The following is a 25,871-nucleotide window of genomic DNA, read 5'->3' as shown; positions in this document are numbered from 1 at the left end:
TTATTGCATTTTGCAGAAGGAGGAGCGGCAGATCTTTGTATAGAATCGCTTTAAGTGGCAATAGCTGAGATGGATCTTCTAAAACTTAGCAAGTGTCATGGACAAAAATGAAGTGACCTGGGTCTGCGCAATATTCCTCTAATTATACCAGCATTTCCAAACTCCTGAGAGGCTGTGTACCCTCAGCACTGCTAGCCTTGGCTGAGCTCAAGAGCAAGAAAAGAGCAGTGAGTGAACCAGGGTTTCCCACTGAGCAATGCAGAACACTCTCATTAAGCATCCAGGCTGGCTTATAGAAACTGCATTTTAAATCATTATGCATGGCTAAAAATGCAGTCAGTAAAATATAAATGTTAACTAAAAGTATTATTAAACACTAGTTTTACAATACATTCATAATGTTAGGTTTATCAGGCCTTGCCTACAACTAGCATTTTATTGAAGTGTATTAGAGAAGTGTCTTTCTCAAGGTGCACGAAAATACACTATGCCTCACAGTCACTTTTGTTTGCACTGTAAAGACATAATAGGAAGATGACGATTTTAAGGATGCTATATTAAAGGTAATGCCACAGTTGCTCATCAACACTGGTCAAAAAATTGCAACAAGTTTGGACAACCAGAATTAAAAGCAGCCACCAGCTACAGACATCCACAATTGGCCTATGAATAATAAAACACAGCAAAAAAGCCACAAATCCCAAAAAGAACTTAGTTCCCTCCCCACCTTGGCATTGCTCATCATTTATTCATTGGTAATTTGTGTTCCTACTGTTGAAACACCATTTCCTGGCAGTTATCCCACATAGGTTTAAAGAAGGTGACATTTTATTTGGCTGAAAGAACAGAGGCACCACAGTAAGACTCAAGAAAACTGTCATTCGTGTCAAGTAGTATTTTAACTTCCTTTTTTTTTTCCCCCTCTGAAAGTTCTTAGTTATGAGTTGGTACAATTGGTATTTTCTATGACTACACAAGAGATCTTGAAGTTCTGCTTCAGAAGGCTCTAAGATTTTTTCTCATTTCAGGGCAGATGCCACCCTACTATGAAATGTGGTCTGTCTCAAAGTAGTCAGTGACTGGTTTAGATCCTGTTTCTTCATTGCAGTTATTGTAGAAAATTGAAATTCCTTTACACATAGGGTGTCATTTATTGTTTTACAAGAGACAATGCATTGTTGCAGAATAAAGAGCCCTGAGTATTTCCACAGTGAATGAAAATGAGACAAAGTCTTATCTTACTGTATATGATTTCAGGAAATTAATTTCTGTCTGAGAAATAATAGAAGCAACTGAATAAACTCTGTCAATACCTGATGGAATAACAGCTGCTCTTTCTCTTTAAAATACAGACATTTGGGCCAAATGCCATCAACTAACTTCACAATTAATGTCTACTAAATGACACTTAACAGCTTGCTCAGAGGAAAACATTATTTTAACATTGCAACCTAAAAAACCATGTAAAGAATATTTTTCAACGTTACCTAAACTCCTGCCTTTCACCTGATGGCATCCTTTTATTTTTAAGAATGTTTTCACAATTATCTCATTTATCCCATCTGTCTGAGGAATATTCAACCACTACGTTCATGTTATTTAAACTTACAACATTTTCAAAGCATCTGTTGTTACATTTGTTTAGACTTCTGTAAAAGGAGCAGTTCAGCAAGGGAAACGACTTCTTGCTATTTTTCTTCCGTTTACATTAAAATACGCTTTTAACCTAGCAGGGCCTCTCAGGACAAATTAAGGAAGAGGAAATAAGAGGAAACTTTTACAAAGCACAAGGGTTTGTCTGGGAGCATTTTAGGTAGGAAAGGCTAATGGAGCACATGCTAAAGCAAGTGTCCTATTCTGAGACGAGGGGAAAAGGCCACTGGGTAAAGGCCAGCCCACACTTCTGAAATCCATAACATTGCCAACACAGCTGCCTTCTATTTAAGTTGGACCTTTATTTGACTAAGACTGGAGTACTCGAGGGGAATTTACCTAGATTTTTTTTCCCCTGCAAGACAGGAACTATCGCAAGGGACCACTGATGATCTCAATGGAGAGCAAGTGAGGATTATAAGGTTACAGAAATCTTGCTCTTTGCTTTCCAACTCTTTGAGAAACACATGATGCAGTTTTCTTCCCAGCATCTTGCTAGCTGAACCAGGCAGAGTCATTGGCTCCTGGCACAGCAGCAGAGGTATGTCTATGGGTAATCTCATCTGCTACTCGGCTGCAGTCCCTATTAGTGTCTGCAGCATCAAAAAGACACTAATTTCCTCGCAGATAAAGTTTCTTATTGTAAATGAGAAGCTAAATACCTTATAGGTGAATGTTAAGATTAGATGCCATAAAAATGACCCTGATTTTTAAGAATAAAAAGTCATCCCCAAAAAAGCCTGAAACAATCTATAATAAGTTGAGGATGGTTTGATTAGGAACACGAGAAAATCATAAAGACTGTGATTATGCTCAAACAATGGCATAACAATTAGAGGAAATGAAGTCATCTTGTGGTGCAAGGATCCCTTCTTAAAACAACTTCTCTGATACACAACTCTTTCTCTGAACAGCGTACAACCAGCCTTTTTGGATTGCCTCAAAGACCAGCTTCTTTAGAAGAGACTGATTTTTAAAAGCCTTTTCTACCACTTATGAAAAACTTTGCATGAAATAATAGCAATTGAGCACAGTTTTACATTGTGTAATAATGGATTAGAAAGTTGTGATTCTTGACTGTATTTCTAAGTGGTTTAAAATTTAAAGGGAAAAATCTGACTATTTTCAGTGCCCAGTTTTCATTAATACTGTGAAAAGAAAATTGGAATTGCAGGCTCCCATGGTGTTCGTGAATTGAAATTAGCAGACTTAAAAACAAAACAAAAAAAACAACAAAAGGACCCAAAACCTGTTTTCTTTACATTTATGCCTTCCCACAAACTGTGAATAGGAAATTACTCACAAGACAAGAATGTTTAACTACTGCGTTTGCAATGAGGCATGAAGGCAATTATTTACAGGACACATACTAATTTTCACTCTGTGTGCTATCATTGTAGACCTGTTTGTGATCGACTTTCTGTAGCATTGTTGGATTCTGGTGAACTGGTTTCTGAGCTCACCGCAATTTCAACGTCTCATTACAAAAAGTACGTCTGAAAAACAAATCTCAGTGCTTCCTCTGCTGAACCAGGGGGATAGATGCAGCCCAACTGCAAAACCAGGATGAGGATCTGCTGTAAACTTGTGCAAGAGACTAAGCTCAAACCCACCCCGGTCTGAATAGAAGGGTATCTCAGCCTGCTCCCTTCCTACCAAGCCTCAAGTGGCTCTCGAGGGGAGGCCAGAACTGGGTCCCCAGGGAATGTCCATCAATGACTGAGCTGTCATGGGAGGGAAAGAGTATGAGGTGGTTCCACATGTGGCTGCTACAGCTCAGTGACAAACTTTCATCAAACTTGGAGAAGTCTACATCCAAAGCCATAATCTAATCCACACGAGAGAGGTACCATGAAATTAGGTGTGTTTCTGAACACACACTCTGTGCTTCTTGATCATTATGGCATCATGATTCAAAGAGAACGGGAGCTAAGACCTGCACACACAACACACTGTGATGTGGTGGAGAGGTGTGGTGCTTATGAGCAGAGTAGCTACATTTGCCTTCTCAAACTCACGCCATTGCATTTGTTCTAAGAAATCTGTCAGACACTTACTGAGCTTGAGGGAACAAGACAATAACCTACTTTCAAATGTGTTTAAGAGAACATTATTAAGGTAGCTGTACTACTCTTTGGTGCGCAAACCCAGGTTCTTTACTTCCTATGAATTGAAATCTCGAAGGTTCTCCAAAGGAAAGATATAATGCATTAAAATACCTCTAAAGTGATGTTAACTAACTCAGCTAGGCATAAAAATAGTCTAGCAGGACAACGCCATCCACAGCTAAAAAGGTTGTTTTGCTAAGAAGCTAAACATTGTCTCTGCACAGAATATAGCGTTTATTTCCAAGTGCAATGATTTGCCATGTATTGACTTCAAATCATTTACAAATCCTACCAACTCTTTAGGACTGCAGGTTTTGGAAGTAACATTTTTTTTTTTCCTGTGGTTGACAGGTGGGAGGGTTGTTGTCTTAATCTTTAAATGTCAACATAAGTCTGAAGGGAGATAAGTTACTTGGTAGCACAGTGCCAATTGATAGAGCGCACCAAATCAATAGGTTTTATAAGTTAATATGCTCTGCAGAGCTGAGGGGAATATTTCACACAGCTTAATAAGAAGCTTTTGTGAAAACATTTTCCACAAAACTAAATTTAATTTTAGCCAAAATGGAAAATGTAAACCAATATATCACTTAATGTTTTTAGCAGTCTTCATCCCTGTGCTCTTACTCTCTTTATTAGTATATTTTAACAATTTCAGCTGTATTGCTCCTCTCTTAGTATTCCTCCTCTCTCAATATGGATCCTTTCTCCTTTTACCAGTTCACCTGTCAGTCCTACCTCTCCCCACTTCTACTTTTGTCATTTACCTTTGCATCTCTGCTTCTTTCTTTTCTACATGGAGTAATTTATCCTGTCTTTGTGTGTGTTCTGGGAAATCTTTGGTAATTTGTTACTTTGCTTCAGAAATTTTGACTGATCAGCAGAGTCAGTGGGTGGTCTAGATTTTAAATTGAAGTATTCCTAAATGGGAAAAAAATTAAATGCTTTTGCAAATAAGATAACATAAGAAAGACAAAACCCAAATATTACACTACTGATAGCATGTTTTCAAGCTAGAGCTAAGCTGCTGGGGAACCAGTTCAGACAGCTAAACAAGTATCTTTTGCTCAGTTAGCTGCGTGCAGCTCTAGCTCCCTGAAAACTCAGATGAACACCTGTATTACAGCAAGAAAAGGGCAGGGGCACTGGAAACATAAATTTTTGGTGGCAGCTAACTGTAAGATTGACTTCATTGTACCAAAAACTTACAGTGTTGGTGACAATGATGTTTAGGCCCCACTGAACTTAGCAAAAGCCTTGCCACTGAGCTTTGCAGGACGAAGGTTTCATTGCTTGCTATTTTTATCATTATCATCTCAGTAAAAAAAAAAAAAGCAAAAAAACCCCAAACCCAAAACCCAAACCACCTAATCTAGGAACTGGTTTTCTGCAAGGGAACACCAAAACGTAGTTGTAAAGAGTGAGGAATCTGATGGCTTGGCCTACAGAGCAAGAAATGATTCTTGTTCATGAAATGAGCTGGAGGTGCAGACACCCACATTCATCTTTGCAACCGTGGGTGATTCCCTGACTGTCTTCCTTCACTAAGCAGCTACCACATGAAGAGATAAATGTCTGTCCCACAAACATTATATATATGGCTTGACTGTTGAAGCTGAAAGCATGCTGCATTCAATTTGCTCTAAATACTGTCATTGAGTCAGATCCCTTACTGACAAAGTTGATAATGTGCTTGGGAAAAGAAGAGGCCAGGCTTTCAAGACATCCAGAATATACAGGCACACACACTGGAAATGCAACCACTACAAATACCAAAAGTACACCCGCTAAACAAAGGCTCGGATACAACTTGCAGATATAGCTACACTTGTTCGGCCTGAATCGTATTACTGCCAAGACCTTGTATGCTTCTCTGAGGGTGGGAAGAGAAAGATAAATGGACTTCAGGATTGATATAAATTACACTTGATGTAATTAATGTTCTTTTTCTCATGATAAAATTATTTAAATGAATAAGACCACCTTGTTTTTCTTTGCTTCTCTCATACTCTACAAAACAATACTGGTGTCTCTGATGTTAGCACAAGGAAAAAGATTGAGATAGCTATAAAGCTTTGTGTTATTTTGGAATATGATTCTCATGTTCTTGCTGCTTTCACCTTTCCTTTCATTTATTCCTTTTCTGTAACTTTTTAAAGGGTATGTTCACAACATGTGCTGTATCTCGATCAGAATCTACTGTTTAAGCCAGCTTACATTTAAACTGTCAAAGTCCAAAATCTAGACCACAGCTCTTAACCTCAGGAGAAGTGCTGGTTTTGAAACATATGGGCCAGAATAGCATGTCAACACAGCAGAACAAAGTTTCATTCAGGTATTTATTTAGTTAGAAGGAGATAGCCTAAGGTTAGAGTATTTCAGGCACATGCATCCTCATTACAGGTTACTTTTGCCTTGAATTTTCCCTGCTTCCATTTATGAGCAATATCCTTAGAGAATACCTAGTTCTCAAACTTGTCAGCATCCGCCTGCCACTTTGTAGGCTGTCAAATGACTAGTCACACACTAAAAAACCCCCAATGTTTCCATAGAGGTTTAAATTAGGTGTTAACAAGTAGCTGAAAATTAGCAGCAACGGTCCTACTACTAGGTATGCAAAAGACAATGAAAATTTGGGCTGTACTGATGGGTAGAAAACACCAGCAAAAAGTTTACCATTTGCCCTTATCTTCTTTGTCTGGCAATGGGGTAAGCAACCCTCTTTGCTGCCAGCAGCCTGTTAACATGGTAATTAGTTGATAAGCTGCAGCTGGCATACACCAACTACTTTGTAACACCATATTAATTGAATTTATCAGGTATTGCAAATGGTTAGCTAGAAGCACAATGGTTTCCTTACACACCTGTAATTCCCCTGTTTGAATGCAGAAAAACTGAGCTGCAAGCGCATGCTGGAACAGACAGTGTCCTGTGTCATTTAACTCAGAGGCAAAGCTCTGGCCTCTGCCCTGTGTCCTGCATGTAGTGCAGCCAGCTTCCCTCTTCCTTAGCAAAACAGTATCTTCCCTGTTTGCCAGGGGTGGCTGCCTCAGATTCCCATCTTTCTGTCTAGTCCTTCCTCCAAATAGTAGCTCAGGTAAAGCAAATTTCCTATAGAACTTTAAGGACGTGATTTAACATCGCATTGTTCAAATGTGGTATGAGAGAAAGCCTTGGCATAGCAGTTGAACAATACAATGTAAATTCAGGCCGGTATTTTGGCTAAAAACCTTTTTATATCTTTGCAAAATATTGTCTTTGTTCTATTACCATGTCCATAAAACCACGGATGATAAATAGTCCTGAGGAAAAGATTTTTTTCCACAAAAAGAGGCAAATTCAATGCATATGTATTACAAAGTGACAAGCAGTAGTTTCAGTATTGCTAGTGTCCACAACACAGTATGCAAGAAAATATATGCACTAGATGTAGCAAATCAAACCAGAATGAAGTGTAGCTCAAGGAACACAATGAGCTTGCATTAATCAAGGCACCAGTAGCACATCATCTAATTTCAAACAAACTAGAACAACTCATTTATTTATATCAACAATCTACGTGCAGTCTTGATTCTACGTGTAAGCTTGATTCAAAGGACCAGTTTTTAGGATTATACACTTTAACATAGGATTTTGAAGCAGATTCCCATGAAAATTAATGCAACGTGTTCCAGATTCAATCAGCTATTTACTTCACCCTTGTGCAAGCAAATCCTCTGCTTTTCCAGAACTCCTCATTTAATAAGACAAAAGTCTCACTCAAGTCAGCAAATTACTAAACTATTTCTGGAAACCTCAGTTTTACAATTACTAATTTACTTATTTTCTGCATTTTTCAACTAATGTTAGTGTGTGCAATCAGCTGACAGAAGAGTCCACATAATCTTTATTTGGCTTTATTTAATTGGTTTCAGTAAATCTAATGTTTACAAAATAACCTGAAAACCAAATTCCTCTCTCAGGATGCAGATTAGGACAGGTCAGTGCTGGTTTTCTTACACTTTACTTGTGTATTGTGCTTCTATCCCAAATTGGAAAGACTATACTTTAGAAGACAAAACAGATTGTTCCCTGTTGGAGTTTAGAAAACTTCAATTGGCATGATCAACACAGGCCACATAACAGATAAGATCTGACTTGGTATTTTAAAAAAGAGAGAAAGAAAGATTATTAGCATCTAAATGAACAATATAGTTTATCTATTGAAATATACATAAAAAAATCCTTCATGATAGTTCAAAAACATATATATATGTATATATAGGGTATTTTACAACCTGTTCTTCAGTTAAGTGATTCTTTGATTCCAGATTAAAAAGATTTACACCTTTTTTGAAAATGGTGGAAACATCTCATAGTAAAGGCTGTCAGGGCACACACATCTTTATTTCTGTGGCTAACAACTAAGAATCACAAAAGATTTAGAACTTCCGAGAACCTATTTTCACATATGAGGGATACCTGCACAGAAGCTGGGACTTATTTAGTTGTATTATTGAAAATCTTGAATACCAGTCTTGAAAATCAGGACTGCTTTGTTTGAGAGAGCACAGTCATAGATCCAATTTCAATTTTTTTGTGTCTGACAAAGCCACTGCATTAGCAGTCAATTAATTCTTTAATGTCTGTGTAATACCTTAGTCAGTAATTTTGTACTTTGTTAGATTTATTTCTGGGTTTTTTTCAGAGTCATTGTGGACATATCTCACTCTCTGGTTAATGCTGGAATGGCCAGTAAGGCAGGTTCTTTATCTGGGAAGAGCAAAAAGAATGGCCCAGGCAACCGCTAATATGCCAGCAGCAGTGATTCCTGCAAATTTTTCTAGGTAAAGTCAGGAAGGTAAGCCCTCAAAAGCATATGCATATACTTGTGGGGAGGAAGAGAGACAACAAGAGAGAATGAATATTAAATGGATTGTGAGGCAAGTAATTTTTCCCAAATAGCCTCAACAATGAAACAAGACTATATTCCTCCACCCCAGTGTGTGCTGAATGAGAGTAGACTTCTCCTGCTCTCCTCCAAGCCTGACCACAGAACTGCGACCCTTAGCTCTAACCTGCTCTCCATTTGCTTCCTCTCACTCACATTATCTCATGCAAGGATGGTACACTTGCCTCTGATTGACTAACATATCATTTCTACACCTGAATAAAAGGACACTATATTCATGGACATTTTATTGTCCATGATCCAGGCAAGCACTGAAAGATCTAGGGATTTCCACCTAAGTCAGTGGGGATGACACATGTTGTCCACGTGCATTTGTGAATGAGTGGAGTGCCTGGTTTGCTTCTCTGCGTTCACATCCCAGTCCCGGTATTGCAGCAGGATCACGTGCTTCAGCTAGGCATGTAAATACTTCTCATTTGAGTCACAAGTGTTGTTTTGCATCTTTGAAAGAAAGAAAAAGAAAGAGCCTTCTTTCATGGGCCACCCCTTCAGGAGCATTGAGTAATGTGCCCGTTTTTCTTGAATTATTGTTTATAAAATGAGTACATTTCTTCAAACTACTAGAAACATTACCATCTGGTCTTGTCTATGCTGTGGAGATGTCTAACTCCAAACCACTAAACATGTAACAGCAGTACTAATAACTGTCACTTAATAAATTTCTTAATAAATGTCTTTTCGTGTTGTCTGCATATGTCTGGAGCATGAGGTAGAGCTTTAGGTACTGCCATACAAATAATAACCCCAGTATTTACATCATGAAAGTTTGCCATTCTTATACACATTACAGAAGTAAGAACATCCAGCTTCAGCAAGAATATGAGTGGAATATGAATGCACCCTCAAAGTTCACACACAAGGAAATCCGTTCATCATTTACGCACCAGTGGAGAAGGTCTTGTGCAAGTTAACAGAGAGCTTTGTATGATTTATAGCAACCTGATGTTGGTATTTCTTACCAGTCTTAGAGCATAGTGAGCTGCTGATATTACATTGATAGAAAACCATTATGCTCAGGAAAAAAGCCAGCTCCCCAGTTTCCATCCATATTCTGCCTTCTGATATGTTCGTATCACTGTGCCTGCAATTAATACATGCTAGAAAGCATTAGCCTGTGCTGTCATCTCTAGGCTATGTATTAAACCTCTCTTTGAATTACATATGTTCGGCAAGGAGTATCTACTTAATTGTTCACATTTAAAAGGCATGTTTAGCTAACGATAGCTGCATTTTGTCTTAAAGTGTGCTTAAAAAATAAACTTTAAAATAATTTCATGTTGGTCACAAATCCCCTGTACCAGCTGAGGTTACACAAAGAAAGGATGTGTAAGAGTGTCAACACCACCACTACCACCAAAATTACACAGAATGTATTTGAGGAGTCAGAAGTCTCTAAACTATTGAAAAATGATTTGTTAGAGTGAAAGAAAACCCTTCCTTTCAGCACATGCTATTGTTTTCAGCTGCTACCAACACTGGGAATGTATGCAAATCCTTAGGACTGGCTGGAAAGCTGCAATTCTACTCAATATTCCCATGTTTCAATGACTTGGCTGGCAAAGAGTAGAGATCAGTGCTGGTACAATGGATCAATCATTTTTAACCTCATTTTCTTAGATAATTTAGGAAAGAATTCTTTTTTGATCAAATTCAAATAAGAAATGCCATATTTGTAATTCACAGTGACAGACACTAAGAGCTCAGTCTGTTGACAAAGAAGTGGTTCAGTTCTCAATAAAATAATTTGAAAAAATGCAACATTTGCTTTCTGTTGCTTTGGGGGGCTTTATGATTTATAAAAAAATTAAATAACCTTAACAACTATTTTAACTTCAATTATAGGAAAATTGATCTATATCTGAAGCCCCTCAGTTACTTTATGTATAGACATGGTAAGTGCTAACATTTGGAAAGTTTGTAAATAAAGCATAATTTTCACCCTGTACTAGCTCATACAGACACGTCTATATGTATTTCAGCTAAGCATTTTAAAAGGCTGATTCAAGGCAGCCCAGTGATCTTTCTAGTACTAGAAACACATATAGAACTACAGGATAATTGGACTGAGGCACAAATATTCCCTTTATGTCTCGAGCCATAATGAACACAGTAGCCCTGTGAACTAACTGTAATTTTATTTTTCTTTGTTTCAGCTCCTTGCACAATGAATTCCATGAAGTGCATTAAATAGGGCACTTGCAGTGATGTATAAATTATAGGAGTCACTTCACCTCCTACTGCAATGTTATCTTGCTGCCAGATGCACCAGGAATACAGTGCAATAATTTGTGACAGGAAAAGAAGAGCAAAACTTCTAATAATGAGTATAAATCATTCGCAGTCCATATTTCACAGCTCTGCCTGTTAGAAAAATAGGTATAAATTCTGGGACCAAGATTAAACCATAATGAAGTGTTTGAGAACGTAAGATTCTTAGCCATCTCCATCTATACAATACATGTTATCGCACAGCAGGGGATGTACATATGCAGGAAGTAGTTTGCATGCAAATCCTCATACTGTTCTGCTCACAGGACAAAGCCTTCCCCAAAGCAGTGACTGAACTGTAAGAGTCATCTTAAGTAGTGGCTTGTTTGCTGTCTCTCAGCTATGCTGATGCTTTGGAGACTGCTGACTGTCACCAGCTGTTTTCTGCAATGCAATGAGCCTGACCAAGATGCAGGAAAAACAACACATGCTCAAAGATCAGTCCATAAGCATCTATCCTATTATTGGTCCTTACTTAATAATGTACGGAAAAAACTGATCCCATTTCTCCCTCAGAATCAAGAATCAGGGCTAAGAAAGGTAACTAATGCTACCAGTTGGTATACATCACTGAACTCTGTCCTGGCTATTTTTATCCTATTTACCTACAGAACAAGTACAGGACAAGATCTGATACCAATCAAACACTGCCTTGAGAAGTGGAACCCAAGATCTGCCAAACGTTGATCAAGAGGTGATGAAGTATTTTATTTGGTTTCAATGTGTGAAATTCTGTTGGTAGAAAGACACTTGTCTGAATCTGAAAAAAACTTGTTTCTACAAGACCATTTTTTCTCTTTGAAGGTTGTCTTCTGCTAAAACTTCCAAGACCAGTGAATACCATATATTCCGTCTTTAAGACTGCTAAAACCTCTATCCATCCCATTTCTGCTGGGGCCATAAGGAGAGGTTTTGAACCCAATTTCTAACTTAAACCTTTGTCTAGTCATGAGTTTGAGAAGGATTTAACCGTAATTTGCAGAAAAATAACTGTTTGTGCATATGCTAAAAACTGTAAAATTGTTTCCCTGGTCTAGATTTCCCTGCCATTAAACTCAATGATTTCACTTCATTTGACCCAGTTTGGACCTCTCTGCATTTTGGAACATTTCAATAGCTACAGAAGTGGCTAGATAATAGCTAACAAATAAAATACCAGCCCAGTGTAACTGGAACAAATAAACCGTGTAGCACAAATGCTCATGAAAATCAGCAGAAATCAGAGCTCTGTACAGAGCTCAGGAAAGGCTGGAACAGCAGTCCTGACATGCAGAATGGCAGTTTGTCCACCTGCAGTTTTACAACTTTTCACGTAAAATCAGTAAATCACCCCAGGTCTTTTTTTTTTTTTTTTTTTGATAGGTTTCCACTAACATTTTTCATAACTTGTCTACAAAATGAAAAGGCTTTATTATTTTCTCTATGACATGAAGCTGAAGAAACTTAAACTATTATTATTATCATCATCATCATTATTCGTTGTGTTGTTATTCGTATTTAGAGTAGGATAGGGGACTGTGGAGAGACTGTGAAAGCAATATGTGTTGCCTCACCATACAAACATAATGCAAACAAAATATGTTGACTAAGTTTTGCATGCTAATAAATTTGTTATGACTTCATCCAATTATGGCACATTTAGCAGTTTGTATACCACAATGAAATCTGCAATTATAATTTTTGTGACTTTATGTTCCAGACAAGTTGATGGGATTGCTGCTTAGCAGCTCCTAATCTGGTCTACGTTTTTATGTCCCATATGAAATTTGTTGCAAATTGCATCTTTCCATTTATTATTTAGAAGACAGGTGCACAGAAAGCAAAGCTGGTGGTGGCAGACCGAGACTTGTTAGCCACTACAAACTGCAACATATTTATCCTAGAAAAGAAGCCCTGTTTTAAGCATAAGTCTCACTAATCAGCAAAATCTAGCTAATCAGTAGTTTCTATGATATATAGGTTTACCATATTCAAACTGTTTGTTTAATAGGTTCTCATTTTGAGCTGAGAACTTTGGTTAGAAATAGGCATATTATGGGTGATGATCATGTAAACGTACATTTATGGCTCTGTCAATAAAACTGAATGAGCTCTGGCCATCCCTTAAATGTATTCTTGCAAGAAAACCATTGACCTGAGAGCTCTGAGTGTGCTGCATCATCTCCTGTGCTGGGGTGGATCCCTTTGCTGACTGACCATTAGGCAGCAAGAGAAGAAATCTAATGGGATCTCAGGTTGAAGCCTCTGAAGTGAAAACATAAGAGCAAAATTGTCCTAATCATCATATTTTCTGCCTCCTAGAAGTATCTGTTAGGAAACCTAAGCTTCACCAGCATTAGGGAGGATGTTAAGGAGTGGCTGTGGAGAAGCAGCTCTGGTTTGTGAAAAGGGTTAAGGGGAAAAAGTTGAACTAAGCCGTGGGAAGAATTTAAATGGAGGGACAAATCCTTTTGCATCTCTTATCCCAAATGAAAAAAAATCATTAATCTGTCACTGTCAACAACATTATGGTTTTCTTCCTTAAGTTCCAGCCTACTGTTAGGAGTAGCTCAAATCCACATGGAGACTGCAGTATTATTGAGATGGAGCAGTGCCTACAGGACTATTGCTGGAGAAAGCTTATTTATAAGACCAAGCGACTAAGACTAAAACAGCTTATAGAGAGACAGATATGCCAGAAGTTATGACTCCAGTAACCCCTTTGGTTCATGTTGTTTCAAATATGAGAAAAGGACAAGGCCAACAAAGAGAAAGGCAAATTAATAGCTTTTAAAAGTTGAGAGTAGGAGGACAAGTGACATTTTGATATGAAGAATGACAGATAAAATCATCCAGACAATTGGGATTATGGAGAACATAATTCCTGTGACAATCTATACTTTTTTTAAAAAGCAGTAACAGTTGGGATCCAAGAAACAAAACAGGAAAACCATTCTCAAATAAACAAAAATTGAGAAGTGGAGCTGGGTGATGAATGATAAGCTAAAATAGGAAAGCTAACACCAGGATGTAAAGCTAATGGCAAGGTTTTGCCGGAAGATTAACATTCACATTCCCCTTCTGGACCACAGTTTGGACAGAAATGATAACCTGTCAGAAAGCTTCATTTCACCCCTCCCGTTCCTGCACCCACCAGCTAAATCACTGTGCTTGGCTCCAGGTCTATTGAGCATTGCCGCCCCAGATCTGAAGTTCAAAACAACCCCAGAGAAGAATTATTCTGAAATTCAATTGTCTTTCAGTAAACTGTAAGGCTGAGGTAATGCAAATACATTTCTAATACAACAGCTGCACTCTAAGAGGGTTTGGGAAATTTTTTAGTGGTAGGTAACTAAGGTACTATTTTTCATTTACTTTATAAAATTTAAAAAAAATATTAAAATTATCTACATTTAGAGTAGATAAATGTAAATGTATCTATTGAACAGCAGTGCCTGAGTTAACAAAAGCAAGGAAGCAATTGGTATGGATGAGTTCAGAGCCATTTGAGCTACTGCATTGACTTGTATGAGACAAGACACAGTCTTGTTAAACTCAAGAATCTGAAAATAAGAAGGAAATGGCAGAAAAAAATAAACCTGGAAATTAATTTTTAAACTTTCAACAAATGAATTCTCATCACAATTCCCAAACATCTTCCTCATGATGCCTGGGACTTCTGCAAGTGTAATATCTTCCTAAGAGGTGTAAAAATGCATAAGGTGGATGTACCTGTTGCTGCTGAGTTTTAAGAATGGTCATTCCATCTCATGGCATTTTGAAAAACACTCTGAAATCCTTTTATTGGAAATCAAAAGAAACCAACCCCAAAGTATTCTCATCAAATCTATAAATATCTTGGCTCCTGGAAGAGCTCAAATGCCACCCTGCGGGTCCATCAAACACCGAAGCAAGTCATAAATGTCTCTGCCTTTACTTAATTTTAAATAAATAATTTTTGCATGTGGGTATTAGTCTAGGCGACTTCAAAAAGGAATGAGGCATCTGCATTTGAAGCAAAAGTTGATTTGTCTTAAGGCTATGTAGACATATTCCCTGCCCCAGATTTGAGTGTTGTCTAAGATGGCTGTCAGTTGTGATTTGCATTAATATACTAGTCTCAAATTTCATTGATTTCTTCTTGAACTAAATATGTTACAGCACAACAAATTGATCTTAATTCTTTTACTATTAAGTATTATAGCAAGTACCAAAGACTACCAAATTACCTAAAACAACTGAGAGTAAGCATGCTGCTGAATATCACAGAATTAAAGTGAATACGAAAAACTGAGATATATACGGTACCACAAGCTGTTCACTCAGAAAACTTAAAAACTAACCCAAGCCAACAAAGAAAGCAAGAGTAATTCATTGGACATCTGGGATTTTTTAAAGGTTATAGAGTAACATAATTCTTCAGATTGCTATTATGAAGTTTTGCATTCCTTTCACATCTGTGATAAACATTTGGATTTTTAGAGAAGGTATGTAGTATTAATTGAATATAAGCTAAGTGGGAAATTATATTGGAGAGAAAAATTAGTACCAAATCTCTGTTATTCAGGGGGAGTAGGAAAGACATGGCCAAAACACTACAAATTTTTTGTTCCACGGAAAATACTAGAGTGTCAAAATTTTTCATTTGTAATCAGAACTGAAACATACACTCTGAATAGTCTTGGCTTGGAAAAAAGCTGTAGAACAATTTGAAATTTGAGACTGTTGTATTCTACGTCTTCAGGTTTTTACCATCTATACAGTATTTTATACCATGAACAGTAATTCAAAATGAACTCTGCTTCTACTACTGACATAGTACGACACTTGAAATATGGTACTTTTATGTTATTTGGGGGAAATGCTTAAGGCACAAACAATTGCAACATCTTTCTCTTAAATGAAGTTGTCCCTTCTTTATCACAACAACACAGTCGCAGGGGCCCCAGAATGCCCTTCCCAGTTCAGCCTCAGGTCCTCGGTCAAGCTATAACCTTCCTCAGATCACAACTATCAATGTGCTTCCATCCGTTGTCTTTGAGAAACGTATAGCAAACTCTCCCTCTCCACTCACACTGCCATGTGTAGAAAGGCCCCAATTCAGCTCCTCCCTGCTATGTAAGGACAGACTGTCCCACTAGATGGGACTCTGGGGGACTGGAGCATGCAAATATGAAATAAAAGAAAGTAATAAAAAAGTTGACTAACCTAACCCACCTGAGCTCGGCTCACAGGGATCGATGTCCTCATCATCGCTAGGACATTCAGCCGAGGCCACCAAGATGTCATCTGTGGTCTGCAAAGAAAATAAAAGTCAAAGAGATATATTTTAATTGACTGAACATGTTATAAGATTCTCACTGGCATTTCTTTTATTGCTTGGATTTATGCAAGGCCCAGAGCATTCCAGACTTAATATGTAATGGCACAGTGACACTTTCCAACTCTGTATTAATAGGACTTTGCTTTTCAATTCGCACTTGTCAGTTTTTAGAAGAACTGTGTTAGATATCCAGTGCAGGCACTTAAACATTTTAATATTTTTTGTAATAAGAACAGAAAGTAGAACAATAGAATATGTATATTGGGGCTGCTGGTCTTCCCTCTTTATCTCTAGTATCTCTACCCAGCTAATCTCCATCTATTGCTGAAAACACTGAGAGCATTAAAAAACCAAGTCAAAATATTGAACTGCCTGCAGCTGTTAAAACTATCAGAAATGTAGTGATGTTTTCTCCATTTCTCCATTAATTGCACTTGTTTTTCTGTAGAGCCAAAACAAAGGAAAAGAAGCTAATATAACTCTCATTAAGTTGAAAACTATTAAATTAAAAGAAAGTAAAGGAAAGAAAACAATAACAAATACATGCAGTATTAGAAAGTACCATCCTATTTTCTTAAATAAGTGAAAACATCCTATTTTCTTAAATAAGTATTGCCCAAGTACTGCGCTTAGGTCCGAGGGGCTCTAGGAACATCTGTCCAAAATGAGTTTGGACAGTTCTTTGTATAAAGAAATCAAATAAATCAAGACAAAGGAGAGAAATCAAGGGATGTATGATACAACATGCTATAAAGAAAAGAAATGGGGGATTACTATCTACTGCTTCTTACCGTGCAAGAACAAGGAGATATTCAATAAAACACTGAGGTAATCAATCTGAACCTGATAAAACGAAATACCTTCTGTTCAAGCCACCTCTGAGAACAGTCATTTAGAAACGTAATAAGAACATCCACAGTTATTAGGGGAAATAATAGCAGGGAAATATAAACTGTCATGCTCCTGGTCATTTCTCAAGCAATCACTAATGAGGTTAGGAAGAAGCTTTTCCTATGGGCAAGACATTTCATAACTGTCCATTTCAAGCTTCTGTTCACCTCACCAAAGGAAATATGCAGAGAGAATAAGAAGACTACATGATACTGAAACAAGCAGCTAAGAATATAGCAGGCAAAAAGTCATTGTTTTTTTTTTTTTTCTATCTGTATGATACATATGCCAATGAAGAGATACAACCCATTTTGGTCAATGTGAAATATTATTTGGGGAGTGGTGGTGGTTGCATGAGTATAGGAGACATTACAATACATCAAATTTTACATCGGTTTAAGTCTGAGTATGTAATAATTTTATTTCTGTACAGTATGGCCAAAACCTAACCAATGTTGTTTATCACTATTATTCTAACTGAAGTTTTAAAGCAAAGCATATTACAGTCATAGGCTTTTCTTTGTCATGCTTCAAGAATATTAATGAATATAATGCTTTCAGCGCTTCTGTGAAGTAGGGAAGTGATACAGGAATACATTCATTAATATGTGAGGCATAACAAAGAAAAGCCTATTATAATAATATTATATTTTACAGGTAGAAGACTGAGGCATAAGAGAATGAAGTAACTTGCTGAATGTAACCAAAAAGGCTATAGACAACAGCTATGTTATGTTACAGTTCAGTGTCATAATCACAGAAATTATCTTTCCTTATAGCTGCGAAAATTTATAGCTGGGGGAAACCACTCTAAATCTGTACGGCTGCCAAAATGAGCTGGCAGATTTGCAATAAGAGTTAAAAAGACAAAAAAAAAAAAAAAGTACTCCAGTTGTCCTTTCTTTCTGCTATGCAGAAAAACAGAGTTATAACAAAAGCCAGGCGCAAACATCCTCTTGAATGTCTCATGCCCATTTCTTTTCCCCAAAATACAAACATTTAAGCTTGAAAATTAATATCTTAGCCCCTTTCTGAAAAAGCACCTATGTTTTTCCTAAGATATAAAGAAAAAATAAACAACCAGGTAACCAATAAAGCCTGCACATAAAAAGTTAACTCAGTACTGTAAAAGCCACAACTAATAAGTACAAAAAAATATCATGCATCTCCCAAAAAGTTTCAATTTGGTCAGTGAAACCATAGCGTCATATTTTTTCTTCTGCCCATAACACTGGAGAAGACAGTATACATTTATGACCTGCAGCCAGAACACTGAACATTTGCCAATTTATCACTGGGGAATTGTACACAAATACCATTAAACAGAGAGCATCACATGCATGCATAACAGCCATCGCAAGAAATGATGTTCTGTGAGATCTACCAGTCTAACTGGAATTTTGTTTAAGGGTGCTTTGGTACATGCATGGATGAGTAACCCTTGTAACTTGAGCGGACTGAGGTAAAATGATCAGACACATTTATAGAATTATTGCAGTGTCTTTGATTATTCTTGATACAGCATAGTATGGTCAGAGTTTACTTTAAATAACTCTACTTTTTGTACAGTTTGCACTACATTCAAAATTACCAGAAAATAACTACGGAAAAATCATACACTTCAAGTGTCTTAACATATGAGAGATACTTTGCTCAGTTACTTATAAGAGGAAGTGTCAAAACTGTCTTTATGAAGTGACACTAATTCCAATCTATGGAAAGAGTATTCACACTTCTACAAGAACAAAGGGATGTTCTTGACTGATAAAAGTGCATGTATATTATGGGTACAGAAATGAATAGTACCTTAAATAAATGTGAATATAGCATGTCAAGAAAGACCTCATTAATGTCTCAGACTATTAAAGGAAATAACGTATGTTTCAAAGTCAATACTAGATACAAAACTAATTCTGTTGCAAGCAATAAATCAAGTATTAGTATTTGAAAAAGAAGGGAACTGGTAAGGTGATGTGAAAAACATTTTCTTCAGAAAAATGTCAGGAAGAATTCCAGTTTAAGTATCAGTTAACGTATATGTCACAACCTCCCCCTATTCTCTCCTTTCCCCAAGCCCAAATACCTCTTTCCCTCTACTCATACATACTTTTATCAGAAAAAAGGCAAAGGAGCTTTGAAATGCAAGTGAGATGGCAGTGACCAAACTACAAATGAAAGCCATTGGTCTGCTTAACACAATTTAAAATGGGATTAAGAATTAGCTAAAACACTAGAGAATATAAAGAATACATAAATTAAAGAAATACTGTGGGCCAGCTACCAGAGTTCTTTCTCCAGAATAGTTCTGACTGACGTGAATTTACCTGAACAGAGAGTGGGATTTAGACCTAAGGGTCTCAGCCAGCCACGGGGTACAGATAAATAATGCAAGATAGAGTAATACCTTTTACTTACTTCACATTATCTTTTCCTCATGCTTTTTAAATTGGGTGGGAAGATTTAAAACAAATCAGTTCTCCTAAGTGAATTGCAATTGTTGCTAGCACTATGGCTAATTTACAGGACACTGCTTCGAGCATCCTCATTAATCAAGGATTTAAAAGTCAGTGGAAAATCCCTTATTTACAGTGAGTGCCTAATAGGATAACATCCAACTGGTATCATCATAATACACGATTGGATTAGAATGTCTCTTGGGCGAGTTGTTCAAATTCAGTTAAGAAGCAATACTCTAGTTGTAAGAGATTAAAAAAAATATTAAAATAGCAGGTGTACAACCTGGAAGGCCAGGCAGAATTTCTTTTGATTGCATCTTCTTTTCTTTGTGTATTTTCAGAGCTTTTCAGATTCATTCTGCGGATCTGGTTGTACAATTTAAAATGCAGTCCATATTAATATGTGGCTTCTCAAAAAGCTGGACATCTGTTCACATTTCAGAAAAAGGATGGTAGAAAAAGCTTACAATTAACGTGCCAATATAAAAAAATCAACAAAAAAAATCACATTTTGTAAAGCTAGAAGTCACTGCATAATGTCATTTCTGACAATTATTCATGGGTGTGGCCCCTGCAGGAATAGGTCTTGCTTACATCAGTCAGGTCTGCTTGCAAAAATAAGGACTTTGGGATTTGTCTCTTAGCCAAGAGAGAGTTTAAAATATCACCAATCTGGCATCTTGCCTGAGGAAGGAAATGGTGACTATTTCAAGAAAGCTCCTGGCCAGATCAAAAAATGATGCCCTAGTCATGGCTTAAATACAGTGACAGGGTAGCTATGGATAAATATCAAGCTGCCTCAAAGGTTACTATCAGGGGTTCAAAACTGGTACCAGCAATTATGGTTGTGCCCTTCTATTACTTCTCTTTCAATGCTATGTCATTAAAAAAAAAATAATTGCAAAGAATAAACAGTATGGGAAAGTAATGTTTTTTTATTATTATTCAGTTTTTGCATGACTGGGAATAAATAAGTACTGTCTTATTCAGTTTTTATGTATGAAGCCTGTTATACCTGAGGGTACCAGAGAAATATGATCTAAAAATTAAATCACCAATATGAATTGTGCATTCATTAACAGTATAATGGATCCTGCATATTTTCTCCTCCAGTATTCCACCAGCTCTCCTTTAAATCATAGCACCCTACAGCTACTCTGAATATAGTTTATTCCCTTCTTATTCAATAATATACTTTATCCCATGAGAACTGCAAGCAAATCCAAATTACACAACAGTTAAAAACTAGCAGTCCTAAATTATTATATGAATTATAAACAGCATAACTGCTTGTGACTACTGTTTAAATTATTTTAGATCAGAACTTCAACTGTGTAATCAAAACTATTCTTATTTATTTGTACAGCTTTGGTGCTTAATGATACCAGCCAGGCACCGTTGTGCTTGGTGCTAAAGGCAGCTGGAAAGAAAAGGCTCTGCTCTGAGGAGCTTGCAGCTTGATTTCCGACCAGATGGAACAAATGAGTGTGAGAGAGGGGAGCAGACGATGAGAAGGGTCAGGTGAGGATGCTACTGATAAGCGCTAGCACTTAGTTCCAAAATGATGCTCCAAGACGGTAGGGAGGAAGGTCAAGAAGAAAGGAGGCAGAGAAAAGCCAGGCAGGAGCCTGCGACTGGCCAAGGAGATGCTGGGAACAGATGGTGCCTGGAGAGTACTGCTGAGGCTGCAAGCCTCTCCGAGGAAACTCGGAGTATTTAAAACCCTGTCCGGCGAGCGCAGTGGTGAGGACAGCTGGGGCAGTGCTGGAAGAGGCAGGCAGTGCCAACAGCCTGATGGTTAAGGCATGGGAGGATGGAGCATGGTTGTGTTGGGAGGGGAAGTAACAAAGGAAGTGAGAAATTAATGCTAAGGTCACGAGAGCAAAGGGGACAAGGCAGTAAAAGGGGATGGCCAGGATACAAATGAGTTGATATCAACAGACCTGATTATGTGAAGATTAATGCATAAGAATTTAATGACTGTTAAGAAATGACTGTCTGAAAACATACTTTCAGACGCAGGACTAGCAAATTAAACTTCTAATTCTCCTTTTTCCCTTTTCTGAAATGCTTGGTTATCGTCTCTGCTTACATTACTTCATTTTTCCTTCTGAAAAAAAGCTTATTCAAATACTTGCCATTTAGTTCAGAGAGAACTTGCCATTTAGTTCAGCTACAACTGATATTTAAACACAGAGGTCTCCTTCAGCTTAGCAGAAGGGTGTATAGCCAGAGCCATGATATAAACAAAGGTTTTGGAAAACCAACAGATATAGACCTCTATCTTCTTCATTAGCTGTTGCAAACTTTCCTTTAAAAATACGGTTCATGCAATGCTTACAGAAGGGAGCTTAGAGCAGTCATTTCATACTTTTGCACTGGACACATTAACTTCTGAGGCAGTGAGGGACTTTCCTAAAAACCAGTCCCTCACATATATTCCTTTTTCCCCCTATTTTTCTTTTAAAGGGAGGCATAAAGTAACCTAAACCAATGGGAATGCTGGCAGAAACCAACAGGGCATGAAAAAATCACAAAAGAGTTCATGTGGAAAAAATCAAATTTCATATTTTGGGACGGGATTAACTGCACAATTTTCTAGCCAAGACTCTGTAATTTAAATTTAATTTTCTGTGTATGAAGCAGATCTCTATGACTGGTTTTTGAGACAGTTGTAGAAAGAAACTCAAATATGTCACATTAATCAGCTGTACTCTTCAGCTAGCTTCTCCCTGGTGTTAATAGCCTCCCATTGCATGAGGCAGTTTGCCTAGAGGCACAGGTACGTGAGTTGCAAGGAAAAACAATCACAAAAGAATAAGGGGAGGATGGAGGAAGGTGTCTACCCCACAGGTTGGCTCTCTGAGAAGAAAGAGTAAAAAGGGTAATTATTAATAACTTCTGATAGATGGCTCCTGAAATACAGAGGTGATGGCAATGCTGAGTACAAATACGAGATTGATCTCATGACCAATAATTTCATCATACCATAAACCAGTGTTACACAGTACAGCAAAGTGATAACGTTAATCCACCTCCCAGAGGTGATAAACAGCACATAAATATTGATAAAGAGTATACACGGCAAGTAAGGTGTTACATGACACAGCTCTGAGAACAAATACAACTTTGAGAGCAAGTAAATCAACATCGTGACCAGCAACTACTAAACTAATATAATGAATGCTTATAACAAATTTGTTTTAACATGCTCTGGTCAGATCTGTTGTTATCTCAACCCTTTGTGCCCCACATTGGATGCCAAAAAGGATTGTCGTGGTTTAACCCCAGTCAGCAACCAAGCACCACATAGCTGCTTGCTCCCCCTCCCCGCTGGGGTCAGGGAGAGAATCGGAAAAAAAAGGAAAACCCGTGGGTTGAGATAAAGACAGTTTAATAGTACAGCAGAGGAAGAGAAAATAATAATAATAATAAATAAATAAATAATAATAATAATAATAGAATATACAAAACAAGTGATGCACAATGCAATTGCTCACCACTCACCAATGCCCAGCCCATCCCTGAGCAGCGATCGCTGCCCCCCGGCCAACTCCCCCCAGTTTCTATACTGAGCATGGCATCATATGGTATGGAATAGCCCTTTGACCAGTCTGGGTCAGGTGTCCTGGCTGTGCCCCCTCCCAGCTTCTTGTGCACCTGGCAGAGCATGGGAAGCTGAAAAGTCCTTGACTGGTGTAAGCATTACTCAGCAACAACTAAAACATCTGTGTGTTATCAACGTTATTCTCATACTAAACCCAAAACACAGCACTATACCAGCTACTAGGAAGAAAATTAACTCTACCCCAGCTGAAACCAGGACATTGAGAAAGATGCTATAGTGATCTAGCAGTAATATCAGCTCCAGATGACATGTCATTTGGACAATTGCCTCTAAAGTTGTATTTAACCTGCTATAGGTCGAACAAGTACATGTGCATCGATTACTGCTCGTCCACCCACATACAAGAAGTATTTTCTTGGCACTGTGCTACTGAAAAATGTTATTTCTGGACATGGATATTAAAATGCTAATATTTCAAGCACATACACAATATTTATTATATCTTTTATTAACTGCTGACATATTATTACCCTGTAATGTGAAAATACAGTAACGGAAAATTGAAACACTTTCTCAAAACTGGCTCTCATCTAATTAATACCATCATGTTATTTCTTGAATCGGTCAGTGTTTGACACTGGGAGAAAGCAAAAGCCTTGATTAACAAGTTCCTCTCACAGAAAAAAAAAAGAAATGTCTAGGATATAATAACCAAACACAATAAAGCCTTTCAGTTAATTAAATGAGTGTTGTAGAAATTAAACTCTGAGGTGTAGGTAAAAAGCTCAAGATGATGCCTCAGATGCCCTGCAGGCCACCTCCAGCCTCTGTCCCTGAATCCCAGCAGTGATGGGAACACAGCTGCCCCACACAGCAAAGCAGAATAACCTCATTTCTGGCCTCCACCTCTCTACATAAAGTACAGAAAGTCTATCTTTCCACTTAACAACTTAAAATCCACAGTATTATTTCCATGCAGAGCAGCATTTGTATTACTTCTCCAGCTTCCTTCCTCCTCCCAAACATCTAAATTCTCATGGGCAAAATTACCACAAATAGCAGAAATATATTTGAGAAAAGGATTTATAGTAAAATAATGTCAACAAAACTGCGTGGCTTTCCTTTAAGCTCTGAATTTGAAGTTAATTGCTTTGGTTGAAGTCTTAGAGCCATTTGTCTCATCTGGAAAAAAGCCGAAGCAGAGCTGAGAAAATCCATGTGCTGGCAAAGCTACAACTTTTTACCTGGACAGCTAGCCAGGCAGCACTCCGCATTAATCTTCAAAAGTGGTACTAATTAAAAATCAGTAAATAATCCAAATCTTTTCCTATCAGGTCATGTCCCTTACCTCCTGCAGCAGATGAATAATGTTCGTTTCACAGATGTAGACCAAAATCAATTTATATATTCATTTTATTTATGAATGTCACTTTTCTTGTCCCCTTGTGAAACTTTTTGGGAGCTGCTGTCTGGAAAATTAACCCACTGGTTTTCCTTCCTGTTCCTCTCTCTAACTAATGAAAACGCACACATCTCCATCAATATATTTTTCACTGGCCACTCTTGCCTGCTTAAAGGCCTCGCAAGGAGATATTTAACACCACACTCACTGCGTAACAGCAAGGGCTATTTTGGACTTCTTTTCTTGAAAGAAGCTGATCCCATACTAGCTGTGGCTCTTGGCAGCAGAGCAAGCAGCAGCCCCACAGTGACGGAGTATCAAGGATGGGAGTTACCATTCCTCAGTTTTCGGCAGGAGGAAGAAGGTTTATTTTTTGGAGTAAATACTTCGTTACTGGATCCAAGTCTTAAGTTATAGCACAGGGTTTGGTATTTATAAAGGGAACAACTGATGTTTACCATGAACATTGGACTGATGCTTCAAAACACTGCTTGCTGCAATGGAGGATGAACTGTCCACCTTTCACACCCTTCACATCAAGGCCAACTCATGTCATAAAAACCTGATGGCATGTTTTCCATGAGGTGTTATGTTAGCATCATGCACATTTTGCATTGATAAAGACCTAAATTTGTTTTGCAGTGCCAGAGGAATGGACAAGCACTTGACTTCTCTCCTGAAAATGGTATGACATGGTCTCGCTTGTGATTGATGCAGAACTATAGGTACAGTAAAAAGACCAAACTGTTTCTATCCCTCCTACTGGAGATACTGGGGAGGGGTGGCTGGCTGGGAATAACAAATGAGCTCTACATTGCTCCCTTTGCTCCATCCTCCCCTCTCCCTCCCTTCTGCAGTGGGGCTGATGGAAACGGGAGCTCACGTCCCTGCTCTCAGGACTCCTCTCTTGGGTGCTCTTGGGAACTGCTGGCTGACCCTGCAGCTCAGGCTAACCCCTGAGCCCTGAGCATATCCACGTGAGGTTGCACGCAGAACTAGCCAAATGGCTTCTCATGCTGGAGAAAAAAACACAGATGAAGAGACATGGCACAAACCTGAACTTTATCCTTGAAAGCAGATATTGATGTGCAACATGCCAACAAACAAATCACTGGCACCTAATTGCATAGTGCCTAGTATATTATTTATACGTGCCATTTGTTAAAGTAGTCATGGCTTGGATGAACAATGATTGAATCGTTGCATTATTCCTCCCTCATCTAGCTTTTAGATTCACAGTGGTGTACCATTTCCGTTTCCAGAAATAATTTT

At 37.9% G+C, this 25,871-nt stretch overlaps 1 protein-coding gene across 23 annotated transcripts in view; it reads right to left on the bottom strand.

The window, feature by feature from the left end:
• NRXN1 (neurexin 1) overlaps positions 1-25,871 on the bottom strand; it is a gene marked incomplete at its 5' end in the record, with an annotated part of 720,955 nt that overhangs the window by 4,394 nt on the left and 690,690 nt on the right. For 16 of the 23 annotated variants that reach the window (XM_082305200.1, XM_082305203.1, XM_082305199.1 and 13 more), the window contains one exon: positions 16,168-16,255. In XM_082305200.1, coding sequence (XP_082161326.1) covers positions 16,168-16,255 — 88 coding nt within the window. The remainder of the gene's footprint in view (positions 1-16,167; positions 16,256-25,871) is intronic. The other 7 variants (XM_082305187.1, XM_082305185.1, XM_082305186.1 and 4 more) reach the window with 1 other exon arrangement.

The sequence above is a fragment of the Platalea leucorodia genome (genome assembly GCF_965183815.1).
Source record: "Platalea leucorodia genome assembly, chromosome: 3".
Classification (NCBI taxonomy): domain Eukaryota; kingdom Metazoa; phylum Chordata; class Aves; order Pelecaniformes; family Threskiornithidae; genus Platalea; species Platalea leucorodia.
The sequence above is the reverse complement of the archived record's forward strand: the minus strand, read 5'-3'. Positions and strand labels throughout refer to the sequence as shown.